The sequence below is a fragment of the Malurus melanocephalus genome, unplaced genomic scaffold (assembly GCF_030028575.1).
Source record: "Malurus melanocephalus ecotype Western Australia unplaced genomic scaffold, MMel_1.1 scaffold_342, whole genome shotgun sequence".
Taxonomy (NCBI): Eukaryota; Metazoa; Chordata; class Aves; order Passeriformes; family Maluridae; genus Malurus; species Malurus melanocephalus.
Genome location: NW_026623574.1, coordinates 503,338 through 524,081, shown reverse-complemented (window position 1 = coordinate 524,081; position 20,744 = coordinate 503,338). Strand labels below are relative to the sequence as shown.

The 20,744-nt window shown below is 35.9% G+C and overlaps 1 protein-coding gene across 1 annotated transcript in view; it reads left to right on the top strand.

The window, feature by feature from the left end:
* Window positions 1–14,336, top strand: part of RTTN (rotatin) — a 75,655-nt gene extending 61,319 nt beyond the window's left edge. Inside the window, exons 42-49 of the mRNA XM_057378153.1 lie at window positions 1,220–1,314; window positions 4,943–5,020; window positions 6,474–6,600; window positions 8,330–8,529; window positions 10,350–10,617; window positions 11,826–11,929; window positions 12,280–12,349; window positions 13,909–14,336. Coding sequence (XP_057234136.1) covers window positions 1,220–1,314; window positions 4,943–5,020; window positions 6,474–6,600; window positions 8,330–8,529; window positions 10,350–10,617; window positions 11,826–11,929; window positions 12,280–12,349; window positions 13,909–13,991 — 1,025 coding nt within the window. The 3' untranslated portion in view covers window positions 13,992–14,336. The remainder of the gene's footprint in view (window positions 1–1,219; window positions 1,315–4,942; window positions 5,021–6,473; window positions 6,601–8,329; window positions 8,530–10,349; window positions 10,618–11,825; window positions 11,930–12,279; window positions 12,350–13,908) is intronic.
* The last annotated feature ends 6,408 nt before the right edge of the window (window positions 14,337–20,744 follow it).

The following is a 20,744-nucleotide window of genomic DNA, read 5'->3' as shown; positions in this document are numbered from 1 at the left end:
TATTAATAATTRAAGTGTTCAGCTGCAGATACAATATTATGTTGTAGCTAGTTTAAAACCTTGTGGTAAAGGCACAGTCTGTGTTGAAGGAAGAAAAAGCCTGTTAGCTTTTACCACTAATGACATATTCATCCATTAGAAGCTGGAGATTTTTCACTGGCAGTATATTCTGATACTTTTGTAGGTGAAAGTATGCCCTGTGCTTTCRGTTCTGGCTGTATCCAGAGAAGAAGAGACTTCTTTTTCTCAGCTTTGTTCTTTCCTCCCTCTGTTTCTTTGGTCCCATTTTACTATTTAAGTAGGACCTTCCTCCCTTCACAGTGGTAAACCAACTTCTAATCAAAGGCTTTTCATGCCCTCTAGAACCCAGGGGAGAGTGGTTAATTTGCATTTTTCAGGTATCATGCATTCTGATCAGTCCAAGTGCACTTTGTCTTGGGTGCTTTCCCRTAATTTACGTCTCTCAGTTGTTTTTTTCCACTTTTTAAACCTAGACTACACTGAAATAGCTAGCTTAGGTAGGTCTACTCAGTGTCTGATCCCTATAGTAGCAGAAAACTCAACTTCAAGTGTTCTGCTTTCTGCTGTTTCCCARTGTGTTGGTTCTGTACTCAGCTCTTGCTTCAATCAGGGTTCTTCTGTTGGTGACCTACTAGATCATCTAAGATCTCTCTTCCCRTGAAAGCACTTCCACTTCAGGAAGTGCATCATTCTGTGCTAGACAGCCTTCAAGTCATCCTTGCTGTTGTGCAACACAGACCTTAGAAAAGAGGCAGAGGACTCCTAGGGTTCAAAACCATGTTCTAAAGACATCTGTAGCTCTAACATCCCCTGTTCAGCTCTTAAGGACTGCTTTAAGTTAAAAATGCAAAGTCCTGCACCTCAAAAGGAATGAGCCTTTACAGCAGTAGAGGCTGACTGGACTAAAAAGGACCTGGGAATTGGRAGTTTTCATCCTCGTTGGCACAAATCTTCTTCCCCTCTCAATCTTACCAGTCCTTCCTTTGGACTTTGCTCTCACGGGACTTTGTTGCAAGAGGACTCAAATGTATTCTTGCTTCTTGAGACATTCAACTAGATGCCCTTCATCTCAGAAACTGTTTGTTACTTCTTGACACTAAGAAAATGACAAGAAGATTGCCAGAAAGATATTTTGCTTCTTAATAAAGTAATATTGATTGTGAGTGTAATTATAAATTTTACTGTTTTTGTCTTCCAGTTGACCTGATAGACAGCTGTATGGAAAACATGAAGCACATTCACGCACAACTGAATTTGGATTCCCTAAAGCCTGGGAAAGCACAGAGAAAAAAGGTAGCTATAACAATCAGAACATRGATAGGATAAGGCATTTCCCAGTTTCGTTGGTTTGTTTGTTTGGTTGGTTTTTTGAGGCAGATATTGCTTGTATCTGTCACAGATGGGACAAAGTACACGACAAGTTGTAGTGGGTCCAGATACTGGAACTTCCATAAGATTCAATGATTTTAAAGCTTTTACCAATTAAATTATCTCRCATGCTTTTTCACCCAGAGGTCTCRCTAGGTCTCAACTACCTTTCTCAAGATGGAGATGGATGATAGATGTTACTTCAGAAATGTCAGGCAGAAAATCACATCACTTCCTAGTTTGCAGCTACTCAGTCTTGAGTGTTCACTGGACACAGCCCCTGGGCATGTCCTGGTGTTTCTCTTCATGCTTCTTTCTGGTCCTCAGGATCTTCTCCCACTTGCTGGATTGTTCTTCCAGCCAGGATCTTCACATTCTTCTTTTTGGGCCTATTTCTTTCTGTCAGGGACCATCTCTTTTCGGGAATCCTTCTTTTTGCCACRAACCTTTCCAGAGCTCCAAGCTCCTGTTACCTAAACTCAATAATCTACATGTGAAGTACAATACATGATCAGCCTCTTAAAAACTGTCTCTTTTTCATGTCTTTTCATTAAGTGGAGGATTCAGGACTTCCCGCTTTTAGTCCAAGTTATCAGAATTAGTAACTAGTCTATCCTGGCTGAAAGCAGCAAATAGCAGGYTTCTGTTTGAGAGTTCAGAATTTAGTTTTAGACATCCACTCACATGCACATTTATCCTTTTGTAATCTGTCATGCTTGTAATTTATTATATTTAGCCTTATAGCAATATCAGAGTACTGTCTTCAAACTTAGTTGGACTTTCAGCCTTGACTTCATGGCCCTATCTAACCCAGCTATTTTTTTCCTTCTTGTTTCCACAATAATAATTTTCTTCTTAAGTTTTTTTTTCAGTGTCTTTCAACCAGTGCTAGCTATTTGGATTTTGTCTGTTCCTGTATCAGTCAATCTTCCTCCCATTCCAAAAYCAGTTCCAATCTGCTTATGCATGTAAATTGTAGTTTTTTTATGCTCTTATTATCTGGTTTTCAGTTCTATTTTTATTTCTGTACTGCTTTAAACTTGGTCTGGACATCTCAGTTTCTTGCCATSAGACTCAATTGTCCCCTGTTTTTTTAACTTCTTGTCAGTTTTGKTTTTTTTTTTAACCTCATACTTGTGATACTTATACTGCCTGCACTCCCACTTTATTCTCTCCACTCACAATTTATTTATTTAGCCTTTTTTTTGTTCAACTCCTCTTCCAGTTCTTCCAGACTTTCATGTCACCCAAATCTTCTTTACYGCATTTACATATAAATTATGTCTTACCATCATGCAACAGTTTCATAAGACTTCTGTTGCAATCTGCTGGTTTTCTGCCCCTTTCAGCTAAAATAATTAAATACAGAAAGTAACCTCTGCTGTCAAGTTTGATATCTTGTCCACTTCCACATAAAGCAGAAATTGCAGCAAACATCTTCCTGTAGGGTATTTCTGCATTGCTTCAGCTCAATAGTATTTTTTYCTGAGGTTTTGGCACAGACATTAGCCTTGATTTGTAAGAGTGTGGAGCTGTGTTTTATAACAATGAGCTCTTAAAAACATTTGAGTTTGACTCTGAAATKTGAAGGTTATTGTATTTTTTCTTGAGATCTCTTAAACTCTATTTTTTTCCCTCTTCAAGGGTTGGAGGCTGAAACRTGTCCTGCCCTGTATATATCCTGTAAGGTTGAAGTCACTGATCCTTTGTAATTTTTGAGTTGAGAAGGAATTTAAAACTTGAAAGAAATTGGAGGRAAAAAGGAGCCTCTGAGAAAGTTCAGAAAAACAGTTTGTATGTAACTGAAAATTCTTTGAGTGACTTGCAAAGGACTTTGTGGCAGGTTTCCCTGCTGAGCTGGGTCTGCCAGTTGTTGTGTCATACACAAGCATGCTGTGCTTCATATGTGGTACCTAATGACAGTTTTGTGTGGGGGACACTGAGACATTGCTTTCATAATAGATTTTGCCGATCTTTCACAAAATTGCCCTTTTGCCCACTTGCACAACTCTCTGGAAGGAAAGTTATGACAGCTTCTTTTCTTTTTCTCTTTTTCTGCCTCTTCTAACTGTGGGAAAAATATTTGACCAAGCTTCATTTTCAGGGCAATTGATGTGTTTTACTTGATATTCCTTTTCTTTCATAATAATTAGTGTGATGCTAATCAAGGGCATGAAAAGTATTTACAAATAGCAAAGCTTTCAAGAAAAGACCTCAAAACAGTATCTTAGTAAAAATTAAGATATCCTAAAAAAAATAAATGCAAACAGTGCTATCAATGCAATCCATATATTTTTCAACCTCCTATAAGTTAATACATTAAATGAATTGTAGCTTGTRGCATTTTAATGTTATTTTACTTATTAACTTAATACATACGGAATTACTTGAAAGAATGTCTTTKAGTTAGCATTTTATTTGGCTAAAAGTGAGACAAACCAGTCATAAAATGTATTTGTATGTTTTTCCTTATCTACTATACCTGACTTTCATTAACCTTTATGCAGCAGACTGTTACTTCATCTCTAAATGTCATCCAAATATATGATTTATTATATATAAACACATTATGCTTTGTAAGCATGCATTAATTCTTCACCTTGTCTGAGATTAAGTATGAGTCCTATTTTACATTTTTGTTGCTTTATGCCTAATGAGTATCCTGTTGTGAACATTCCAACAAGCTTGTTGGAATTTGGTCATCTTTTGGAAGTGGTTTAGTGTGTCATCCTTGTAGGACTTAGGTCAACCATTATTAGCCTTTAGCATCACAGCTCTGCCATGAATACAGATTTTTTGTTTACTTGTAACTTGAATCTCAGTGTAGCACCTCRCTGTCCAAAACTCTGTATTTATTTTTGTAACATTCTTACCGGGTTGGAAATTATTCGTAGCTTTGATATTTATTGTTGGGGATAGGAAACTAGGACCCTGGGAATATAAGGATGGATTGGTCTGACCAACTGTAGAGATCACAGAGTATTCTGAATTGGAAGGGAYCACCAAGGTTCATCAAGTCCAGTTCCAAAGTGAATGGTCCAAATAGAGGTCAAACCTGCAACCTTGGYGTTATTAGCACCMTGCTCCCAACTGGCTGAGCTCATCTCAGGGTCTGAACAACAGGGCTAATTTAACTTTGTTTTTAACCAAGGAAGAAAAATAAATGCTTCAAGGCAGTGATTCATTTGACTTGTTTTAGGTGTGTGCTTTAGGATGGAACAAATACTCAGATAGTTCCCCTCCATTCTTTATTAGTTGCAAGAGCTCTACATTGCAGATCTCTGYGTCTGGTCAGATTCATGCCCCTAGAAATAGTGTCTGTGGATTATAAAGAGAGATAAGGGTGATAAGTTACTGGTTATAAGTGTCATTAATAAACATCTTTGAAGCTAGCTGTGATGAATTCTACCTGAAATCAGAAAAAAAACTGCTGAGGAGATGTGACCCTAACACTGATACCTTAGATTTGCACTTCTTTGAAATATCTGTCCTCCTTTTACGAAATTAATTCTGGTCTTATGTGGATGATCTTCAATTATTTTTCTCTGGATAGGAGGATAACCTTATCAAGGAGTTAAGGTGTTCTATGCAGCTCCTTAGAAACTGCCTCTTTCAAAATGAAGAATGCAAAGTAAGTATTCTGATACTGAAGTATTGTGAGCATATTCAGTTACTGAATGAAGATAACTTTTTTTTCCTACTTTGAAGTTATTTTCTAGCTGGCTAAATTTAAGTTTGATATTAATGGCAAGAAATACTTCAAGTTTCATTATTATTCACACTTCCCAAGAATATTTCATACATATATTAGGAACTCAGTGTTCTTATGGAAACATCATCTCCCAATGGTTTCAGATGGCTGTTATCTTTTATATCCACTTCTGCTTTGAKTAAGTCAATAATTCTAATTTTCAAAGCATATAATATGAAAAATGGATGTGGAGAAAAGTGTGGGGCCCCCAGAAAGGCACATAGAGATATACTGCAGATTTTAGAAAGTGGATTCTTCTCCTTATTCCTTTCTCCTTACTTCCTTTCCCTTTCTGAAAGGCAAAACTCCAGAGCCACCCCACACCAAACAAGCAAAAAAAAACAAACCCCAAAACCTAAATAATAATTTGCTATTTACTTGCCTTTATCTGAGTTAAATTGTACTAATCATCCAAAACACAATTTTATTCTCATCTCCATTTTTTATAAATTAATTTTTCTTGCTCAAAATCTTTCATTTCTTCTTTTCATATCACATTCTTTGTCTTTTTCTGTTATCTTCAATTTCTTTTCAACTTCAATTCTGCCTATCTGTTTTTACGATGGGGAAAAAACTACATTACTTGTTTTCACTTTTTCCTGTGTTCTTTCTTTCTGACCACTGCTCTTCCTCTTTCTTATTGCTGGTATCATTCACACATTATTTCCACTTTTTCTTTCACACTTTAACTTTTCTTGGCATAGTGCTATTTATAAATTTGGACTATTTTTAGCAAATGCATTGGTGGAACCACAAGATTTCCTGACTTTCCAGGCGTACCRCTTTTCCAGGGCCTGTATTTGCATCCTTTTTGTATGCAGAACACTTGGGGCTGAATAAACCATCTGATTATCCCTGAAGTCCCCATAACTTGGTTGTGCCATAATCTTAGCTAAGATTATTGTGGAATGTTTTTCTTGTTTTGATCAAGATCTGCAGAAACAATTGCTTGGGGGATTGAAGGTGGTTGCTGTTGATAACTGAAGATTTCTATCATTTGCTCTGTGTACAACTGCACTCTTGTATTTCCATGCTTTTTGAGTTCCAATAATTRTTTTAGAAGGAGTTGAATAAAACTTCAGAATAGAGAGCTCTTGAACAAGAACAGTTGGAATGAATAAATCTTTACWTTTGTTTGCTTGTCTTTCAGTAAATAAAATATTTGCTGGGTTTGACTGGCACAGAGTTAAATTGGTGATTTAAATTAGGGTGTTAGTTTTCCATATAGTCTTTTAAACCATAAGATAAAAATTAAGATAAAAATATGTTCATTCTCTATATTTCRTTTTCAAACTATTGATTGCATTTTAAATTGTTCCTCATCTTGTTGTAGATGGCAGCACTCAAAGCCCATCTTGTTCCTGTTCTGCATTCRCTATGGCCGTGGTTTTTAGCAGATGACTCCTCAATGCAAATAGCTCTGCACTTACTTTGTGTCTACACTGCAAACTATCCTGCAGGTAAGAAAGTCACACTGTGRTGGAATACATCAAAATATTTTACCAGAATAATTAAGACAGAAAAGCACAACAAAGGGGAAAGAGTGTTTATTGCCCCTGTAAGAGGGAAGTGTAAAAGCACTGGTCCATCAAAGTCTGCCAAGAGTTTTGATTTTAATATATTCAAGACTTTTGTTCAGATCTGGTTTCAAGCTGTTGGATTTAGCAAGAGTACAATTGTACTAAAGGATTAAATAGCATTTAATTCAAAGAATTACGTTTGAAGGTTACACTGAATGTCCTGCCAAGCTGAATAGTGTATTATAGAAGTACTATTCTAGGAATTCTTTAATAAAGAACAGTGTGTCAGTACTCTCTATGGGTTGTACTACAGTCCTGGTTGAAAACATTCTGGTTTTGAAATAGTCAATAATCAAATTCAATTTTGTATGAAATGTCTTCAATTTATTTGTGCCTTAGACTAAATAGCTTCCATTTGTATATTTTTCTTGATGAATCTTCTTTTTATTTGAGCAAACCTTTTATTTCCATTGATAATTGTCCCTACTACTAGAAGCCTGAACCTTTTTCTAGCATGGATTTTTGTCATTCCATATCGTGGTTATTTAGATTTAGCAAATCATAGACGATGATTTACTAGTGGCATGAAGAGACACAAAAGCGTCTGTTCCTTCCTTCCTGTCAATATACACTAGAAGAGTTAACATGGTTATAATATGCCACTTTTTTTAAGTTAATGTCTCCAGACCTTAAATGAGGTTGCAGTGGCTTTTTTTCCATAAATATTTTTTTTTTTAATATGGGCTGAAGAAACATGTGTATCAGTCAACTACGGAGTATAAAATTAAAATGTAGTATCCTGTCATCCTGAGGTTCTGATGGTCTTTCATGTTTCTTAACTCTGAGTGACTATTGGCTATATTTTTATTGTCCTTTCTGAAAGAAGCAAGTCTGATCAATCATGCTTTTTCTGTTCATAATAGCTGGCTTATGAGGTGTCCCAAATTTACCTACTCTGAACTGGTTAACACTACACCTTCGGGTTGTCAGAGAAATGCATGTGAATATTTATTACAGTTAAACAATGTCCCATTTTTCTTTACTTTTGCCTTGCAAGAAATTAACTGTTGTTGCTGATGGCCAATGCCACTGAAAAAGGCATATATCTATGCTTGTGATGAGCATCAGTTTGGTAACATAGTTGTACCCTGCTGCTGTATTGATTCGAGCTTGCAGCTCTGTAGCATAGGATCATGCATTCTACTGTTGTACAATGTAATGACAGGTGCAGACAGTGCTTTTATTTCTCAGAAAAATATTTTAGAAAACTTACATTAATCCTCTCAAATTATACAGAGATCTCTTTTTCTGAACCAGTTTCAGAGGATTCCTTCAAATTTAACTGCCAAATAATTGTATAATTAGATATATGTTCTGGTTTTTAAGCAGACTTTCTGAGACAGAGCAATGGCTTCTGTTTTACAGCAGAATCGCCTCTTATATTCTAGAACAATAGAACAGAAGATGCCTATTCCAGTAAGCTGCCACATTCAGGCACATTTCTATTCAAAGCATGTCCCATTGACTTCATTGTGGTTCAAAGAAAAAATATCTAACAAATCCTTTTAAAAGTTCCATCTCAATGTTTGAGCAATTGCACTACTTTTTCTATAGATCTTTTAAGTATATATCTGCATTTCTAATGTGGTAAATGTCTCATTGCTTTAAGGTTGTGCTTCACTCTGTTGGTCCAGTGGTGGACAATCGTCACTTCCATCTGCACGAAGTGCAGYTGGCAATTCATTAATGCATAACATTTTGAAATTGGCCTCTCAAGTGTCCAATGATAACAGCCCAGTTCAGCAGGTGGTCTTTTGTCTAATATCTAACCTTGCTCTATCTCATGACTGTAAAGGCATTATTCAGAAGGTAAGTAAATACTGTTCTTGATTTTTAGCAATGGATGCAGTTTCCTTTTTAAATAAACCTTCATATTCTAATATGGAGTGTCCTGTGACCATACACAAGTGCTTCTGTGGGGATCAAAACCATTGTGTCTTCTCAGTTAGTTGTGTTAGTGTTCCCTAAGAGCAGAGTGTAATTCAGTTATATTCATGGTCTGGACAATTTTTGCTAGAGGTTTTTATGACCTCTCTGTTTCAGTGGGGTGTAACACTTTTAATACCCATATATTGTGAACAATCACTAGTGGATCATGCAAGTGAGCACTCTGTAGAACAAACGGAATGTGAACGAACAAGAAATTAAACATTGTATAAATCACTAGGTATACTTTGTGAAACATAACCTTTGTAAAAGTTTTGGGGAAGATATCCTACATGTCAGTAATGGGATGTTGGATAAAAATCTATTCTTATTACACAAATGTATGTAATGTSTTTTCCTTTTTATATTTTATATGTAGAATGATCCTTACTCTCTTTTATCAAATGTTCTTTGAAAAATCTCTTTCTCCTAAATTTTGATCATTTGAATAAATTCAGACCTTGAGAAAATAAGTCAGACCATGTAGAAAGACAACTATAGTAGTGACATGGTTAGATAACACAACAGAAATTATAAAAGGTGTTTGTTTATAGCGTCTTTTATAGTAATTTAATAAGGGCAATAATTTCTTTTGATCTCCATTAACAGTGTTCTGTTCTTGGACCTAATTGCCTGTTAGGAAGTCAGGGGGAAATATATCTTTTGGTGATGCTAATTATGTAAAACCTGGTTACACAGTTCCAAAGCATCTAATATTCAAACTTTTTGATAGAAACAAAGTTTCAGATCTCTTCTGTAGTAGCTGTTATGTTCTGTGAATTGCTTTTGCTTTTAGTCTATTCAGTTTCACTCTAGTGTGATAGTCTTCCTTCTCTCTCTTGGGTTCTGCTTTCATAAGTGTAAGCAATACTGAATAACCAATTCCCTCTGTGAAAATTAAATTACCAATATTATATTCACATGAAGAAAACCACAATGATTTAGTATGCTGGGTTGCTTGCTTTCAACCAAATGTTTGTATATGTTGTCAAKATTCAGTGAGGCTGGGAATATTCAGTCAAGGACTTTTTCATCAGAGGAATTTGTGTTAGAACACCTCCCTCTTGCAACAGGGGAATAGATTTCTACCTTCTCAGAATCTCCTTAAAGTGGAGGCAAACCCTGAGATAGTGTATGCCATATCAATGCACAGTGTTTTTCCTCAAAGCTTACAGAAATAGAGGACATTCCTTTGGCTGTCGGTGGAGGGGGAGGAGTGGTGSTGTAGGTTCTTATGAGTCACTTCCAGCTTCAGACATTCTATGATACCTTTAACATTTGCTAATAACAGGCAATAATAAGTAAGGAAACAAGAATACATTTTCTGAGTAGTGCATTGATTCACTTGAAATGTGAAGCTTATTTTTGGGGAGAAACACTTAAGTGCAAAGCAAAAAGCTTATGTAGTGGTGTGAATTAGCCTTTAAAGAAATGTATTGTGTTGGATCAACTTTTATGTATTTACACTGCATAAATTATAGAAGAAAATGTATGTTACCATATTAACTTTTTAACCAAGCAGTAGATTCTTTTTCATGTGTATTTTTTTTCAAAAATTCTTGGCTAATAATGGGTTGCCTGAAATATGTAAATTAAACRTTAGTACTAGTTTTTGATCAAGCATGTAGATTGGAAAGCCAGACAATAGCAAACAAGCCATGGAATACTATGAATCCTAAAATCCTTTTTCTTCTTTCTAACAGAGTAACTTTCTGCAGAACTTCTTGTCTCTTTCACTACCAAAAGGAAGTAATAAAAATGCTGGTAATGTGTCTACTCTCTGGCTAAAGCTGCTACTGAACATATCTTTTGGAGAAGATGGACAACAGATGCTCATGAAGATAAATGGGTTTTTAGACCAGATCATTGAAATGTGTAAATACAAACACAAGAGCAGCCAACATCTAGCACTTCTTATTCTACATAACATATGTTTTAGTCCAGCTAATAAACCAAAGATATTAGGTAATGGTAAGTATCTGAAGAGCATGCAAACTGTTGTACTCTCAGAAAATTGTGATTTCCAGAAGACCATATTTTCATGGCAGCTTWGGTTACTGACCAAAAACATCGCGTTGTTTTTTAGAAGAGCACTTTCATAAAAATTATTTTTAGAAGTAACTATAGAACATATATTTTGGCAGAGAGATGATTACTATAATACATAATAAAAGGAAAAGCAAATAATTTTAAAAATAAAATCAAGATTTATTGTTAGGCAGATCATTTGGATATAGTAGGACATTAGGAGTGAAAGGATTTTTGCAGTTTTCTCAAACAGGTAGTTTTTCAGGGAGGATTGAAGGATTGTTTGTGTCAGTTTGAAATAACTGAAGTTCCTATCTTACAGTTGGACAAAACTTTATTAACTTGTTGAAGTCATGAATGTTGAGACAAACTATTTTGTATCCTGTCAGGTACAGAAAATGTTTACAATARTGATAAAGTCATGGCATATATATTTAATGTAACAACGTGTTCAGAAGCTTTTTCTTGGTTGTTTGTAAAAGGCGTGTTTCTTTCCCCCATTTAAGAGAATTCTCCTGTCTTTGTTAACMGAGTTCCTGGCAAGTTTTTTTTATTTTTTCCTAAGATGTGGATTTACTGCCTTAATTAAATACACATTATTCAGTTACATAGTCTAAGAATTTTTGTTGTGGTGTGAACAAGCAAACTTGAAGAATCTGGCTTCAGAGGACTGCTAGGAAATTAAGGCACCTATGGTGTGGAGGCAAATATTTCTCATTGGTTGCAAATCATCTGCATAATAAGTATGAAGGAAAATAGAAACATCTTAATATCCATCCTGATGTGGCTCTAATTGTGGCTACTGGGAGTAATAAAAGAGTTTCACAGCTTACTCAGTCCCTAAGCATAGCTGATGGCTATACATAATGTTCATGTTTTGTTACTGGTGGCTTAATTTTTTAGCATTGCTTCTTTTTGTTTTGCTATATTGTTTTTAACACTTCTTTCAATGTACTGTGCCGATTTTATGAGCATATTGAAATTTAATCGATAATAAAGTTTCTGTAATTCCTCTGCCATACCAGTACTTGTCATAAAAGTAAGTGTACTCCAAGCATCAATCTGCTGAGCCATGTAAATATATTTCCATTGCTCTTGATTATGTTTTCTAAATACATTTGGTTTCATTTTTTTTTTATTTGTCCCATTAGATCAAGCAGTTGAAGTACTGTCTGCCTGTTTGGAAAGTAACAATTCTGCTGTTCAGAGAATAGGAGCAGCTTCTCTTTGGGCTTTGCTTCACAACTGTCAGAAGGTTAGTATTTGAGAAGTCTGTGAAAAAATTGTAATGTTATACTTTCATGCTGTAAACTATACAGTAATCTCTAAGTAAATTATAATAAAGTTTCCACTAGTCTTTCTGTTTTATTTTAATTGCTGCTGAGGCTGGGAGATTAAACAACATGATGTAGAAGCAGCTTGTCCTTTGTAATTTGTGACTGCTTACATAAATACAGTCTATATGATGATAAAGTTAGATGTTAATTCTAAACTTCCTGCATCTCATGCTCTGATGAATTATTGTGATTTTTAAACTTTGCTGTTGAAGTGTGACCATGTGGGGAAGAGAACTCATTGTGTTTTGTGTGTTTGTGTGTTCTACAGGCAAAAGTGACTTTGAAGAATCCATCCATAAGGAGAAAAATAGATGAGGCTTATTCTTTAGTGAAGAAAAGTAGGTCTTACTTSTATCTAATGCCAATTCTTTATTTTTTCCATAATAAAGTATTTCAATTTATATCATCACAAGTTTTTGTTGTGCTACAAGTTTTTGAAAGGATACTTYTGTCTCTAAAATCACAATTAGCAATATGGTTTATGGTTAGGCATCTTATAAATACAGATGGAGAAAAATGCCTTAGGTAAATATCTTAGGTAATTGCCAAGATTAGTTTTGAAGCATAGGTCTGACCATGCTTGCAGCAAAAATCGTTTTCACAGTACAGTTCTGTGTACAGTTTAAATATTAAAGTTAGCGATAAGAAAAATTCTTTTAGCATTGACTTTGCTTAACTGTGCTCAGCCTCAGAGTGTTGAGCCACATCGAGAAGGGATCAGAACACAGCATAATTCCAACATTAAAATACTGTGCCAGAGTTAGTGACATTCTGAAAGCTTGAGCTTTTTGCTCAAGTAACTGAGCATAACTCTTGTTTGAATGACTGTGATGCAAYAGGTTTAGCTGAAGAATATTCATTCTAAAAGGTGTTCAAACTCTGGTSTGTAGCTGGAGCTTCAGTAGCTAATAATGGGTTTGTTGGTTGTCAGTCACATCMAGTTAGTCTAATCTTGAAAGGACATGATAATGTCTCATTTTAGGCTAATGAGCTTTCCTGATAATTTAAATAATTCTATAGATATAGAATTATGGCAATACCAGATTGCCATAGTATTTGCATAACAGATTTGCCACAAACTTTCCATCTACAATGACCATTCTTGGTATCCTAATAAGGAGGTGTATTTTTGACAGAGCAGCTTATGATAAYTTTTCCTGTGCTGTCACCCAAATACATTCGTTTTGTTAATGTACTGTTGTTTCAAATTYAGTTTTTACTAAGTCAATCATTAAACATAGCAATACATTCCATATAYGGATAATATATTAATAAATCAATAAGTTTTTATTGTTCTCTATAGCAGAACTGCCACTGATCACAGACTTTTCAAAATACCATGTTGAATCAACAAGGTAGAAATATGTACCTTTTACAGACCAGCACTTCAGAACMTTAATCCACATTTATTTATGTACTGCTGTAGAATGTGAAGTTCCAGACTGAACTATTGATTTTTAATTCAGTAAACATTTACGTATCAAAATACAGAGTATAAAAGATTTTATGCAACTTTGTTACAGTGTACAGTTGTGTAATATGTCATCAATATTGTCATTAATATATTCCTGCRTTAAAGTTCTTAACTAGTCTGTGCTTGTAAAGCTTTGATCATTTAACAGTGATAATTGGCTAAAATGGTAGATTGTGCTTCTGAGTACACACGRGGAAATTTTTCAACATGGCTGTTGTATTTTATGTTTCCTGCTTTGTCCTACCCACAGAAAAAAACAAAACAGACTTTGCTACATACAGTATTAGTATTTGATTTGCTACTCATTAATACAGAGCATATGTTTTAGCAAGGCATTTGATGCAGTTTTTGGAATTGTAATTTTATATTAAGAATTAATTAGAAATTCAGATCTTGGTTTTTTGTTTTTTTTTTTCCTTTCAGGCTCTCCACAGCCAGAAGAAAATGATTTACATTCCTACCATGTAAAATGCTTAGAGAATATAGTGCAGCTTCTTGATTCCTAATGGTCATCAGTTGACTTCTCATGTTGAAACMGCTTGTTCAAAGTTTAAAGAAAGCACTTCCGATTCACAGATATCAGCAGCAACATATCTACTGTGGAAGAAATTGATGGAGCCTTTGAGGAAGGAGTTCATYGCTTTGAACCAAAGTAATTGCACTATATCTGGTTCAAACTATTTGTACTGTAATCCCAATGGGAAATTGTAATTATGCTACTATGTAAACTATGTACACATAACAAGGAATGTACAGGGGAAAAGATTTGAAAAATTGCTAATTTTCTTAAATTATGCATTTAAATTGTTACTGTAAAGTATTAGAATTTCTGGTTTGGATTGTTTTTAATAAAGAACTTTTTAACTGAAATCAGCATTTGCTGTGAGTGAAATGGAATTTTTAAGATTGCAGGTGTGCRCAGTGTATACTCAGATTCAAGAACTGAAAATGTTGGCAGTTGGGGTGTGTTACACATATTAGATGCAGATCAGCAAGGTGTGTCTTCTAGTTTTGAAAAAGGTTTCAGTTCAAACTGCTGCATCTTTTTTAAGATGCTAGCAATAGAAAAAGAGCTCTCAATTGCTGATATTAGAGGTGACAGTTATGTTAACATAGCAGTTTCTTCAGGATATGGAGTATGTGCAACCATTTACTTACATTACAACACTGCAGAAAATATTTGAGTCAAAATCTGTTGATTTCTAAACACTTTGAATCTTGCTTGGGGCAAATTCCCTCCACCCCCACCACCCAGTGTTATCCGAGCCTGGGTTGTCTTTGAAGTGCTAATATGTAACTATTGTCCTAAGTTTTTTCACTCTTCTATGCTGAAAGAGTTTGAGAGAAAAATACACTGGTGTGGTGTCTGAGCATGACAGCTTTTCAGGCTGTGCTTCTGGAGTACCTGACAGGGTGTTTTAATTTCCCTCAACACATAAAGCTTTTGTTTTATGTCAGGGCCAGATAGAAGTGAGCTAATTCAAAGAAAAACCTGAATAACATTATAGCAAGGCCATGTCTACCTGTAATTAGTATTTTCTTCTTAACTAGGTGATGAAAGTATTTTCTGCTGACAGAGGGGAGTTTTAGTTTATGTGTTTAGCAGTGCTTGTAAATGGTGTGTGACTTGATGTAATTCAGCTGACCATAAGTGTGATGCTTCTGGCTGTATTAAGTCACACTAGAAATGTAATTATTGGCTGATCCTCCACCCCTCCACCAAACTAAGAGCAAGGATGGGCCACCAAAGCTTGATTCCTTTCCATTTGCTGGGTTGTGTAATTACTGTATTTTGCAAAGGGGTTGTTAAATGCTCTCTTGCTCATCCCGGGGTATTTATTGCAGAACACTCAGCTGCRGGGCAGGAGACAGTTCTGCAAGTCAGCATTTGCTGACTGGGCTTGWTGGGGAGATCTCTGCCCCTGAGACTACCAAATGCTGAGTCTCTTCAGAGATCTGTGGTTCAGCATACTCACCCCAATGATCTTTCTCATAAATCAGTCACTAAGTCAAAATGCAGATTGTTTGCCATTTTTTGTGTTTCAGAGACACAAAAAATGAGAGCAATCAATGCCAAATTAATTCTAATGGAAGAAACCACTCCTGCAAGGATGGAGAGAGCTCATTCAAAGTGTAGAAATACATATGGATCTTGTGAGGAGCATTAAGGCTGCAGAGTTCCTTGACTTCCTGAAGTGCAAGTACAATATAATAAGGCCACAGAAGATCTGGATGCTTGTTTTCTATTAAACATTTCTATTTGGCTAAGCTGTWCAGGTTCTTGAAGAAACTATTCATATTGAATAATCTGGCCAAATTGCTAATACATTTGTTGTTACAGTAAGCCTTAGTGCTGTGTTTATCCCAAAATGAGCTATTTTCTCAGCATTCCACAATAATTTATGGTTGTGGGAAGCAATTGTAGCAATGTCATAAGTAAATACTTATGTTTGGTGTTGCTATTCTGGAAAATCAAAACWATTTTTAACCTCTAAGGGCAAGAATCTATATTCATGTTTTGAATAAGCTTTCCTCCTTCAAGATTAAGGAAGAGATTTATGTATTTATTTTAAGGACAACACTCCCTTCCATCACTTTTTCCTGGGATGTACAGTGACTGCATCCTGCTTTCCTTACCATGTTAACAAAGTGAGTTATAAAATATAAATGACCCTATATTTCCTGTTCGCTGGCACTGAGAATGGCATCAATAGCCTCACAATAACCTTTAGTCTTAATGGCTTTCATGAAAAAAGTTTTAAATATTTGGACCTCGTTCACAGTTAATTTCAGAATTCTGGAGATCCATCTGTCTTGAAGGATGGGGTATTTGTCATGTTTGTACTTTCAAAAAAAATTGAACTCTAAAATACCTTCAATTTCTAAGAGCTGTAAAATATTTTTTTACGCTGCAGAGGAAAGTGCAATTAAAGCGGTGATGGATTTCCTGAATAAGATACAGATTTTAAAAGATAATATTCAACTTTCATCTAAATTCCCTAATAAGAGGCATGGCCATGCAAGCTAGGAGTCTCTTGAAAMTCCTTCCCCAGGAGAACACAATTACCATTTGCACTAACTGCAGATATATCATGCTCTTACTTGGTTGCTTTATCTTTTATGATAAGCTTGTAATCAAGAAAGAAGTTATTAAATTCAAAAGAGGTAAGTGCATAAAATTCACTAAAAATGAGGCTTTCAGATTCTTTTTTAAGATGGATGTGTCATCTCGTGCATGTTCAAAACTTTCACAGAAATAATTTTCACTTAAATGGTATAAAATTGTAGATTAATCTTAAATAATTTAGTTTTGATTGTGTGTGTTCATGCAAATAGAGACATTTAGTCATGACTTACTGATGAAGTTTTCAAACCTTTGAGTAATAGATTTTCAAGCCTACTTGAGAATCCTCAGGAAAAAATATTTCATTTATGAGAAAGGAACTATTTTTTGCTCTTCCAGCAATTAGGACTTATGGATTCTCCTCACTCAGCAACTACACAGCCCCAAATGATATTTTTCATTGGTTCCCCTCCATACCAAACTTGCAAATTACAGCAATTATGGGCTTGTGGCAGCAGTACTGGCCAGACACTTCAGCCCAGTTTTTCATAAGGATTTTCCTTCAAGTAAAGTAGAAGCTACTCTGACAGCTTCTCAAATCTGATTTTCCTTCAGAGAAATGTTTTAATGTCTTCTAGAGGAGAAAAAATGGTTAGCAAGCACACAAAGATTGCTGTCTGTTCACTGGGGAGTCTGGGGGCACTCTTCTTCACTTGAGGTTTCTTCTGGTTGCAAAGAAAAAAAGTGATTCCTTCAACTCGCTGCAAGATAGCTMCTAAAGTAATAATTTACAGCCACCCTGCTGAGGTAGCAGTTGGCTGCCATTGCTTTAGGATGGAGAGGGAGATGTGGTAAATACAATTTCACAAGCTGCAGTCCTTGTAGGCTCYTCTCTTGGCTCCTGGGCTGCACTGTGGGAGATTTGCATTCTGCATTTATCACTTCATCATCTTTTTGCAATTACCTAACCTCATTCAGGGATTCTGTGTGGCCTCTGAGCATTCTTAAGACCTGGTTAGTCTCCCTGTTTTGTAATACACMAGGGTTTGGCCCCATGGTTGAGGGTCAGTCTGTCCCCTCTGGCCTSAGTTCCAGCTATTCTTGAGCATCTTATTTTTATAACTGGTGTTTTAGGTGCTGGACATTAACAGTAGTGATTTTGCTAATATGTTTGGTATTCAGGGCACATTCCCTTCTACTACTCCTYCAACCCTATCTCGGCTACCACAACCTTTTTGAAAAAAGAAAATGGAAAAACTGGTTTCATTTTCACTGGAAAAGGAGATTGTTACAGCACCTGCTTTCATGCATCCAAAATGGAGTGTCAGTCTGTATTGAATTTACAGCAAACCTACATGCTTAGGGTCACAAATGTCCTCATTCTTTATAAAACACGTAGACCTGCTTTGAATGGTCARTCTGATGTTATGTCATCATTCCAGCTTCTTGATTGCTTACCAGCAGGGCTATAATAAAAATTTGTACTTTTTAAAGTCCTAGTCCTGAGCATTTACAATGTACGTGTAAGTCTTTGCTGAGCCAGAACACAGGATGGCAATTCCCAGTGCTTTACATAGACTGGGTGATACCTGATTTAGTTCACATGTGACTTGCAAATTTCCACTGGTGTTGCACATCTTTCTTTAAAAGGTCAGTTTTAGTAATGCTTCCTAATTGGGAATATCTTCAGAATACTGACCCGGAGTTGAAATACAAATGAGATCAGCAGCRGCCTGGAATGCCTTTAAAACCAAATATTGTCCCTCACCAAAATATCCTTYACTAACTCTAAGTGGCAGTGCAGAGCTTCACAGAGAGCAGAACAGGAGCTGGGGAGGGATGTTTTCAGCATGTGGCCTGGTGCCTTAAACCTACTGGGAGTTATAGGATCACCTGTGACTGTTTTAGATCTAGGGGGTAATAAATGCATGTTATTAAGAACATTTTTTACCTATATAGATATGTCTGCTAATTCAATTTAACAACAAGAGAAGGGGTCCTCAGTTTCATTTCCTGTGTTATGCTGCTYCACAGGCTGCCACTGACTTCAGAGACAGTTAGTATCTGAACAAAGAAATCCCAACAAAACAAAACCAAAAATAACTCTTTTGAGAGAATACAGTTGTCAACATCTAGGTGAGTTGACAAAGATGCATTCTCAACTGGGGCAACACCGATCAACATGCCAATGTCAGCATAGTAGTGCCCATCACATAAATACAAGCTTAAAGTCTTGTAGACAAGCTCAAAGTGATTTCACTTCAAAGGTGGATTTCACCAAAGCAGGATAAGGAAAATTGTCTTTTTTTTTTGGTTTCCATTCTAGGACTCTGTAACTGAGGATTTGCAGAGGGACATTCTGGCATTGCTGTGGCRGCTGGAGAGTGACTCACTCCTCAGCCAGAGCTTTTCTTGCCCATTAGGATATTTTTTCCAGAAAGATATCTTTCACAGTTGAGTAACAGTACCTGAATAAAAACTTTTAGTTGCTTCCAATTAAAGCTACTCTATCTGAACTTCAGAGCCTTCCCGAGTCTCAAATTTGGTGAACAGGGGTTGGACTACACGATCTCCGGAGGTCTCTCCCAACCCTAACAATTCCATGTTTCTGTGAATCCTACAGATCTACTCACAGGTTTTAGAGCCTACGTGATCAAATGCTCTGCAGTTTCAAAGTTTTCCATAAATGGCAAATAACTGTGAAGTTTCAAGGGCTAACACAAGCTGCTCCTGCAGKTAGCAGCAGTCACTGGAATTCTCATTTTTTCTGAAAGTTTTGGTGTGACTTTTCATCTGCTTGTGTAAATTAAGACATCAGCTGCTCATTAATGCAGAGCTCAGGAGACTGTTCCTTAGAATCTCCTGTGTTGTTGCTTCATGCCTGAAAGATGTACAGTTTTCAGCATTAAAAATAAGTTTAAAAAGGAATATTAAATTCACCTGCATGCTGGTTTCTGACCTAATATCTGCTACTCTAGAGTGAAAAATCTTGCAATTGTCCAAAATATTCTGCAATAATTAAAGGTTTGCAAAGCATCCCTGAAAAGAATGTGTATTAATGCAAGAGAAGGAGTGAAGCTATATACTAGGAGGTTGCCAGAAGCTGACACAGCCTGTGGGGAATTTTCAGGGTTCTGCACAGCCTGTGGCTGCCTCTCTGTTTCAGGACTCCCATTCTTACATTTATAGGAGAAAAATTCTCTCTGCTCACTTAGGGTGTTTATTGACAGTAATTTGCATTTGTATTGTTTCTATTTATTCCATTTATCATATAATGACAGCAATCCTCCCTCCCCATTCTGAATAAAGCAAATATTTTCATACAGTTTTGGCCATGTGATTTAAGGGTAAAAATACCCTTAAATACTGTTCTTAAAGCTAACTTTCTTAGTTTAGACAGGAAGTTTGCATCCTACAAAAGTAAAGTGAGAAAAAAAGATTGCAGCACAGCAATGGATTATCAGGATTTGTATTCTCCCGTATTATTGAGTCTCTATGTGGTTAAACACAGTTTAATGTTGTGGGATTTCTCCAATATGCTTTTTGAAATGTATTATGACAGAACAGTGGGCATGGAAAAAAAAATAGGGACATAACAACAACTGATTTTAAGAAGCAAATGGCCATAAAAATCAATAGAAAAATCTAGTTTTAGGTGGTGTTGGACTATGTCCCAGCAGGGGAAACATTATTGTATGGACAAATTCACTAGGGAATGCAGCAGGAATTGAGGTCAAAATGTAATCACCCAGAACACAGATCTTTGGGGTGGATTATTTTATTCTCTCTCTGAACTGAAATACCTTTTAATGGTAATAAATCTCCTTATTCTGTGCTGGGAGTGTATGTGCCCTAATGTATTAGAAGAAAGGTCTTTAACAGCCTACGCACTTTTTCATATGATTCTCAAAAATGTTCTGTGCTTTCTCTACAACATGCTGGAATAACTTTATTTTCAGTTAGAGATAAAATGGCCACTTGGAAAGAGTAGTAGGTGGTAAGTGCTAAATGAAGGGTTTGAAATCTAACTAAAATGGAACATTTAAAGAAATAAAAAGGAAGTAAGAGAGAGCAAAAGAGAAAAAGAAACATTAAAACAGGTAAAAAAGCCTGGTACTAAAGAAAATCAGTTCAAAGGACTATAACTATAAACACTTGTGAAAACAGCAGTTCTCTGTGCCATCATAGCTTGTTT